Source organism: Myotis brandtii, unplaced genomic scaffold, assembly GCF_000412655.1.
Source record: "Myotis brandtii unplaced genomic scaffold, ASM41265v1 scaffold1040, whole genome shotgun sequence".
NCBI classification, from domain to species: Eukaryota; Metazoa; Chordata; class Mammalia; order Chiroptera; family Vespertilionidae; genus Myotis; species Myotis brandtii.
The window spans coordinates 946,308-954,888 of NW_005353498.1; the positions used below are offsets into that span (position 1 = coordinate 946,308).

Below are 8,581 nucleotides of genomic sequence, written 5' to 3' on the forward strand. Positions count from 1 at the left end.
CGGGACTGCCACCCCCTGCCTGGTTGCCTGCCCCAGCCTCCTCCCTGGTCTCCTGGCCTCCATTCTGCCCTCAGGCAGATCGCAGTTTACTTGGCACTAGAGGGAGGGTTTGAAGATGTAAATCAGATTCTAACACTTGCTACCTTGAGAAACACTCCAGGGTCTTCCTTTTGTAACCAGATAAGCCCTGCAGCCAGGCCCCTGCCCGGCCTCACTGGCCTTGTTTCCGCATTCTTTGTGCCTTCAAAGAATGCCTTCGCATGTGCTGCTCTGCTGCTTGGAGCTCTCCCCTGTGAGCATCACCTGCTGCAGGGCCCGTGACGGTGGCCTCAGTGTCTCTCTTTGCACACCACTCTCTTCCTCATCCCGCTTTGGGTGGGTTTCTGTTGGGCTCCTCGAAAGGGGGTTGACACCGATGTTCAGTGAGTGTCCGCTGAGGCCGTGCATGGCTGCGGGCCCAGCTGTGGCTGGGATTCGTCTGCTGAGGTGAGGATTGCTCCCTGTGTCTGAGGCCTTGTTGTCCCACTAAGCTGACAGGAAGTACAGGCAGAATCCTGTCTTCATAGGTTTATTCAGCACAAATGCATTGATGCTAACAGGTGCCTTCTAGGGAGCTCTGTGCACAGCTCTCTCCCTTGTTGTCTTACTGAGACTCAGAACACGCCTGGGAGGGGGCCCTGCTGTGACTGCCCGTTCACTGGAGAGGCTGCCAGGTCCCACAGCCCGGGAGGAGCCCAGCCGGGACGGTGTGTTCTCACCACTCTTGCTGGCCCCATGTCAGCCCTCAGGCTCAGGTGGAGTTAGCCCTGCCTTGCCCTCTGCCCTTAGGGGGTGCCAGTCCAGGGAAGGAGGTGGACACGTAGACAGATGGCCTCCTTGGGGCATGGACGTGGCTCCAGCATAGGCCCCTGAGGGTGTGCAGAGGGCAGGGCAGGGGGTGTGGAGCTAGGCAGCTGTTTCCCACGTGCAGTAAGGAGCAGCGTGCCTGGGTGGTGGCACAGGCTGGGCTGAAGGTGTGTGTGGCAGGAGGCCAGTGGGGCCCAAGCCCAGCCAGAGCCATGAAGGCTTTGAGGCAGGACCAGGACCACTCCTCACGAGTCAAGTCTCGGTGCCGTGTCATTGCTGCTCGGCAGCCCTTCCTCCCTTCCCCACACCCTCGAAGACCAGCAGACTACTCTCCACTGTCTGGGCCTCACACACCACCCCGTACCCTGTCCCCAGGGCCATTTGCCTTCACTGTGCAGCTCTTTGGCCCATACCTGCGTCCCCTGCATTGGGTCCTCCTAGGGCCAAGAGCAGGTCTGCTGCGCCCTCTCAGTGCCCTGGTGCAGGCCTGCCTCATAGTAGGAGCTGGGGAAAGCCTGGTCTGGCTGCATGAAGCTGGCCCCCTAGTCTCAGGCCGAGGTGGGAGAGGGTCCTGGGTAAGGGAAGGCAGGGTTGAGGGGCTTTGAGTGGCTTTGGAGGAGTAGGTCACCCAGGTGAGAGAGCCACCTCCAGGGAGGCTTGTCCCCCCCAAGGTCTCGTTGGGGCTCCCCCAGAGGTGAGGACCCCTGCTCCTGCCTGCCCCAGATGGTGGGGGCAGATCTGAACAGCGGCTTCCCCAAGGGTGCAGCATCTAGGCTCAGGCATGGGGATGGACAGCCCGCCCCCCCAGGGGATGGTTATTATAGCCTCTTGGGGCTCCGAGCCCTTGGATTTCAGACAGGAAAACTGAGCTACTGGCATGTCACACAGCAGGAGCTTGGCTTCTGAGGTTGGGCAAACCTGGATTCAAACCGCCTTCCTCATTTTCTCGTTGGGGCCACATGATCTCAGATGAGTGCCATGTGACCTTTCTGCCTCAGTTTCCTCATCCTGTGAGAGTGATTCCAGATGGGGAAGCTCCTGGCCCAGGCCAGGCCGTCCCATCCCAGGCACGATGACAGTGCTGCACTCCCGCTGTCCTGGCAGTCACTCCCTGCCACAGCTCTCGGCCTTATTCCTCCCCTTGCACACCCCTGCTCTCGTGCCTCAGTTTCCTGAGGTGGACATGGCCTCATTGGCCTTTATTTGTCCATCTTGTGGTTCCGTCTCGTCCCTCCTGCCCCCAGGGTCAGGGTGCTCCTGCCCCCAGAGTCAGGGTGCTCCTGCCCCCAGAGTCAGGGTGCTCCTTCCCCCAGGGTCAGGGTGCTCCTGCCCCAGAGCCATCGCCCTTGCTCAGCTGACCCCAGAGTGTCAGGGACAAAGGACTTTTCAGGAGTTGGGCAGTGAATGAATTCTGTTGCCGGCTCCCCAGCACCTTGTGGGCCTGAGACCTGTGGCACGGAGTCTCTGCCCCCGGCAGCGGGTGGCAGGGAGGAACAGCCTGCTTTCTGTCTCTGGCCCTCACCCTGGGAGGCCTCCCCTCTTCGTGGGGAAGCCATTAGGTGTGGGTACCCCAGGAGCCGCCCCTGAGCTGATTCCAAGCTGCACAGAGCTTTAGGGAAAGTCCAGCCAACTCTGAAAACCTGACGCTGACATACTGAAGTTGGATTTCTGAGTTTTCTTGCAGTTCAGAATCCTGGGTTCCCAGTTCTGTGTCCTGGCCACCCTGTCCTCTTCACCCAGGCTTCTGGTCCCCACCCCCATTTATTGTCACATTGGCCCTTGGGGTTTCTTAGGGTGGACAAGCCGTTCTCCTCTGGGTGTCTATTAAAGGTGAGTAAACGGAGACAAGGCCGGGAGTTTCACATCCAACAAGCATACAGGACAGATCTACAGTTGGACGGGCCTGGTCTGTCCCCCCAGCCTGCTGCTTGCTTCGGGTATGACTCTAAACAGATGGCCGTGCTCTCTGAGCCTCAGTTTCCCTACCCCTTGCCAGGGTACAGCTCTGTTGTAAGGACTCTGAGGTAGAAGGTGCACTTCCCCGGGGTGGTTGCTTGTCTCCGGTTATAGCAGTGTACACATCAGGTGGCCAACTCAAGCCTGTCTTCCGGGAAACGTACAGCAGATCAGAAAGGGAACCTGGGAGTCGCCCGGAAGCCTGTCCACCACCGCAGGTGCTCCAGGGCTGGCCCTTGCAGGGTTTCTCACTATTTTTTCTGTCTTTCAGGCAGATTTTTTGAAAGGACTGCCAGTCTACAACAAAAGCAATTTTAGTCGATTTCATGCTGACTCTGTGTGTAAAGCCTCGGTGAGTGCAGGTTCAGGGACCTGTGGGGAGAGGGGGCTGGGGGTAATGTGCACCACCCCAATCAGCATCTCGCTGGGAACAGGGGCCGATCTTTAAGCCTGACCTCACCTAAAGTCTTTGTGCATCTTCTGGTCTGTGTTGGAGGGTGGATGCCGGGTCAAGGGGTGAGGGGACCCTAGTCAACCCGCACTCCTAACCCACCTCTTCTGGACCCTCCCTCAGAATCGACGCCCCTCAGTCTACCTGCCCACACGCGAGTACCCATCTGAACAGAGTAAGTGTTCTCTGTGTGACTTAGCTCATCCAGGCTACTAAGAGGAGAGGATAGAGGGTGGTACAGGAGGTGTCTTGTGGGACACTGGTCAGCTCCATGACACCCCAAAACACGAGTACTATGGGTTAGGGACCCAGCCCAACTCGGGGTGGACAGCATGGGGAGGGGTTGTTCAGGTGGAGGGTCTGCGGAGCCTGCCAAGTGGGAGGTCACCATGGCCATGGAGTTTTATTTTAACCATGAAAAAGAATCCACATGGACCCAGCTGGTTGGCTTCTGTGGTCACTAGGGCTCAGCTATGTAGATCTGTGCTCCCGGTTGGCCTGGGAAGACACACGCGTGAGTCTGCAGCCAGAGCTCCTCCCCACTGCAGGGTGGAAACCGAATGCAGTAATGGACTCTGCATTTCTGAGAAGGAGGGACCCTAGAGCAGTTGGCTCGGGCCCCTGGGCTTAGGAGGGAAAACCCTGGGCTTCCTGAAATCTCCTCGGTTGGGGTACTGACTTGAGTGCCAGAAAGGCCACTCAGGGCAGAGGTGGCCTCAGAGGCCAAGGAGGGAGGAGCACTGTCCTGGGAGGGGCAGTGCTGGCCAGGAGGGAGGCTGGGCCATCTGCAGTCTCTCTCTGCAGCCTCTCCCTGCAACTTTGTCTTTTCTCCTCAGTCATCGTGACAGAAAAAACAAACATCCTTTTGCGCTACCTACATCAGCAATGGGACAAAAAGGTAAGGCACATGGGGTTCCGGTGCTGGGACTCAGGGGAGACACAGTGCCCAGCACAGGGGCTTTGAGTGGGGGGAGGACATGGGTCTGGGAGATGGGTCTTGAGGGCTGAATAGGAGTTTGATAGGCGATCCAGGAGAGGGAGCAGCGTTTCAGAGGAGGGAATGGCTGTGTAGAGGCTACAGAGCTCGTGCTCAGGGATGGATAGGGCCTTGGCCAGCCATTCCAAGGCTCGGGCAGCTCCCACAGCCTGCAGCCTGCACAGTCCTGGCGGCAGAATGATTCTAGTGTGATTATTTGGAATCTTTTTTTTTTTTTTTAATATATTTTATTGATTTTTCACAGAGAGGAAGGGAGAGGGATAGAGAGTTAGAAACATCGATGAGATGAGAGAGAAACACCGATCAGCTGCCTCCTGCACACTCCCCACTGGGGATGTGCCCGCAACCAAGGTACATGCCCTTAACCGGAATCGAACCTGGGACCCTTGAGTCTGCAGGCCGACGCTCTATCCACTGAGCCAAACCGGTCAGGGCGGTTATTTGGAATCTTTGTTTAGTGGTAAAAAATACACGTGATTAAAATCCAGGCCATTCTAGAGGTTGTGGCTGCCATGGAAAGTCATCTCTCCTCCCCCCAAGAGGCTGCCTTTTTAACATGCAGGATGTTTTTCTCCTTCTTTGTTGAAAATCTCTACATGTTGTTGTTTTTAAATATATTTTTATTGACCTGAGAGAGAGAGAGAGGAACATCTATCGGCTGCCTCCTGCATGCCCCCTATTGGGGATCAAGCCTGCAACCCGGGCGTGTGCCCTGACCAGGAATTCAACCGGCAGTCTCTCGGTGCTTGGGATGATGCTCAACCAACTGAGCCACGCCGTCCAGGCTCTGCATGTTGTTTTATAACGAGCTCAGTTTGTTTTCTCACCTAACATTGGACATCTGATAGCAGCCTGCTCTGGGAAAGACGGAAGGGGGACCCCATGGTGAAGTAACTGCTTAGAAAACGCAAGCTCCTTGCCCACACTGGCCCCTTCCTCGGCCCCACAGGCTTTAATTCCCCAAAGTGGGGAAAGCAGGGATTCCCACACTGGGACCACTTTCCTCTCCTGTGGCAAGGCCTGGGCTCCTCCGAGGGCTCAAAGGGCCCTTTGTGCTTCAGCAGAGTGCATCGCTCCTCCGAGCGTTTGGGGCCATATGTGGTCATTGTGAACCATGGTGGCTACTTGCAGTGCCCATTACGGGCCCAGAGCTCCAGGGACTGTGGCTTAGTGGGGCAGGTCCGGTGGTGGGAGGGGCTGCCCAACCAGGGCCCTGTGTTTACTGCCCTGCTCCAAGCCCATGCCTGTGACCCCTGCAGCAGGATTTGGAGAAGTCACCTAAGTGCAGTCTCAACAGCCCTTCTCCTTCCCCACCCCCCAGAACGCTGCCAAGAAGAGAGACCAGGAGCAAGTGGACCTCGAGGGCGAGAGCTCAGCGCCTCCCCGCAAGGTCGCACGGACCGACAGCCCAGACATGCACGAGGACACTTAAGACTGATGCTCCCCCATAGGTGCCTCCTGTCTTGTCTGCTCCTCACCCGCCTGCCGTGTGTAAGCATCCTGCCCACCCTCCCCACTGGTTCGCCTACCCACACCCCGCCATGCACACCACTTTCAACCTCATAGGAGCCGATGTATTTATTTTCCTTGAGTCTTTATTTATGCTGTAAAATGTACCGAGCGATGGTTAAAGGGGATGTCAGACCCAGTAGTGTGATGTTGGTAGATGCTTCTTGAAAAACAACATTGTTATTCATTACTCCACCCCACCCCAAATCCCCTCCTCCTGCTCCCCAGTCCTTCTCTGGAGAACCAGAGTGTGTCTTCGAGTGTCTAGAGATAAGCCCTGCTGCAGCTGGGTGACAGGGGTGGGGCCCTTCTTCCCGCTTCCATCCCCTGGTCCGGCCTTAAAGACTTGGCCTTGACGCCCGGTCCACCGGGATCTATGCCGTGCCGGACCCTGCTCTGAGAGTACGCCACAGGAAGAAGTCAACCCTTTCGGATCATTCTCTTAAGTCATTTTATCATGGACTGGTGCGTGCTCAGTGTCCACCCCAATAAAAGGATCTTTCCTACTTGATCTTGAGTCTTTGCTCCACGTGCCTCAGCCTCAGAGGATGGAGGCACTGAGAGTTGTTCCATCATCACCAAGAGGAGCCAAGAGTGGCCCCAAGACCAGCTGGATCCTCTTGTGGGCTTGCTGCAGCCATCTTGCTCAGAGCCAAGACCTGCCTGGACCCACCTTTCTGCTTGACCTGCCAAGTGTCCCTGAGGATCAGGACGCCCCTGAAAGACAGTCCAACCAGCAAGGACAGAGCTGTGGTGGATCCCACACCCAGGACATTTGACAAGCAGGGTGGCACTGTGGAGACAGCCCAGGCGGCCTGGTTTCACGAGCCCGTGGCTCCAAGAGAAGGCACACGGAGTGCAGAGGAACATAGGGGCATTCAGGCTCCAGGCAGGTTTGAGGTCCTGAACACTGGGCCCAGGACCCAGGGGAAGGCTGCTTCTCCCTCCACCAGCCCTGAGTGGGGGCTGTGGTATTAGAGGGTGGTGAGAGGTTGGGCCATGGAGCTGGAGGGGGTGCGTGCCCCAGATTATCTTCATGGAGGATAGATTGCTTGGGCTTGGGCTGCCCAGCACCAGGTTCCAGGGTAGGCCACCCCGTTGTGTCATGGGGCCAAGGGGTTTTGCTTCCCATTCTGGGCGGTGTTCATACCATGGGCTCAGGGTTGGGTCCCTGTGGTCATAAGGCAGGTGCTCAGGAAATGCCACGTGATGGTTTGTGCAGAGGTGGCCGAGTCCCTGGAAGCGCTCTGACCCGCTAGGAATCCCGGGCCCAGGGGCTGGTCTGACCTTGGCAGGCAGGGGGCATTGCTAACTGTTAGTGACTGAGAAGCTGTCGGGACATCAGCTTCAAAGCCCTGGGGTGGGGCAGAGCAGGAGCAGGCAGCACCCGCACCCTCGCCTCCTCGGCCTGGTTCCCCTTTGCATCATGCTGTCCACAGTGGGGGTCCCACGGTCATTCTCCACCCAGATCTTTTGGGTGTAGGCTCCTCAGCTGCCCACTCCTGCCTTTGGGTCCCTCCTTCCTCTGCTCCCTCACACACCAAACTCTGCCTTCCCACACCTCTGTGCCTTCGCACAGGCTGATCTCCTGCCTCCAGTGAACCCGTTTCTCTTTCATGTCCCTCCACAGAGCCCCTTCCTCACACTGGCTCCCCCAGCTCTGGGTGGGGCCCATTCAGGCTCCAAGCCTTTGGACGGAAGGAGGCTTGAAGAGAGGCCACATCCATCCCTGATCACACAGTGAAGTCCCAGTGACTTGGGTCTGACAGCCATTCTGCAGTGGGACATCCTGGCCACTCCCCACTCCACTGTCTGTCCAGGGAGCTCCGAAAGGCACCATCCCCCGAACGTTTCAGCTCGGGAGCAGGGAGCAAGGTGCCTCCCGATTTTCACGCCCCAAGTTCTTCCCACTGCCCCTAGCTCCTCGAATGGCAGCCTGGGAGGTGGGTGTACCAGGAAGTGCAGCAGATAAAGGGGACAATCACCCCTGTCACCCTGCAGGGCTGCAGCTAACTCAGGACCCCCGCCTGGCACCCAAACAGCTGAGTTCTTCCAGCTCGTTGTGATTTCTTCCTTTGTTTAGGAGGCTGAAGGCACAGCAGGCTTGAGGCTCAGTAGCTCCTCCCAGTGGCCTGGAGTCGGCTCCAAATCTGGGCCGTCTCAGAGGTGGTACAGTTTGGAGTTTTTCCTGTGGCCTCCAGACCCAGTTCTTAGGAGGAGGCGCCAAGGTTACAAGATAGGAGGAGCATCCACCTCAGGCTCACCAGGCCCAAGAGTCAGTGTCAGCCTCAAGTCCCTGGGCCCTGTGAGCCCCACTTCCATTGCTCTGTCCTCAGGCACTGTTGAAATATACTTTTTATTGCATTTCTGCCGTTTTACAAAAATATGACAAAATAAATTAAAAACAAATAAATAATTGCCTGCTCTGTGTGTGTTCTGTTGTTGGGGGGGGGGGGGGGTTCATTTCCCCCATCCTAGTCAAAAGAAAAACGGCAGATAGGGGGGCTAGGCCCTCGCCCCAGGAGGAGGAGCCCAAGGGAGCCAAAGCATTTTCTGGGCTGTGGCCGCCCATTGGTGACTGCTATTGCATGAGAATAGGAAGGCAGGGCGCCAGGCAGAGCTAGTGCCAGCCACTGGGCCAGCACACAGCCTGGGGGCTCGGAGAGGCTGAGGGGGACTCGGGGGGCTCGGAGGATGGTGGCAGAGGCAGAGGTGCAAGGCTGTAGAAGCTGGTGTCTCCTGGCAGGGGCTGGGGAGCGGGCGGGGGCCCAGCCAGGGCACAGGGCGGGCACTCTGCATTGGTGGCAGGGGCCTGGCGGGGG

At 57.6% G+C, this 8,581-nt stretch overlaps 2 protein-coding genes across 2 annotated transcripts in view; one reads left to right on the forward strand and one right to left on the reverse strand.

Moving 5' to 3' along the window:
• DDA1 (DET1 and DDB1 associated 1) overlaps positions 1-6,265 on the forward strand; it is a 7,726-nt gene extending 1,461 nt beyond the window's left edge. The window contains exons 2-5 of the mRNA XM_005856701.2: positions 3,074-3,154; positions 3,377-3,428; positions 4,090-4,151; positions 5,572-6,265. Of these exons, the coding sequence (XP_005856763.1) occupies positions 3,074-3,154; positions 3,377-3,428; positions 4,090-4,151; positions 5,572-5,682 (306 nt within the window). The 3' untranslated portion in view covers positions 5,683-6,265. The remainder of the gene's footprint in view (positions 1-3,073; positions 3,155-3,376; positions 3,429-4,089; positions 4,152-5,571) is intronic.
• A 1,941-nt stretch (positions 6,266-8,206) lies between these two features.
• Positions 8,207-8,581, reverse strand: part of ANO8 (anoctamin 8) — a 10,356-nt gene continuing 9,981 nt past the window's right edge. Inside the window, exon 18 of the mRNA XM_014538454.1 lies at positions 8,207-8,580. Within this exon, the coding sequence (XP_014393940.1) occupies positions 8,380-8,580 (201 nt within the window). The 3' untranslated portion in view covers positions 8,207-8,379. The remainder of the gene's footprint in view (position 8,581) is intronic.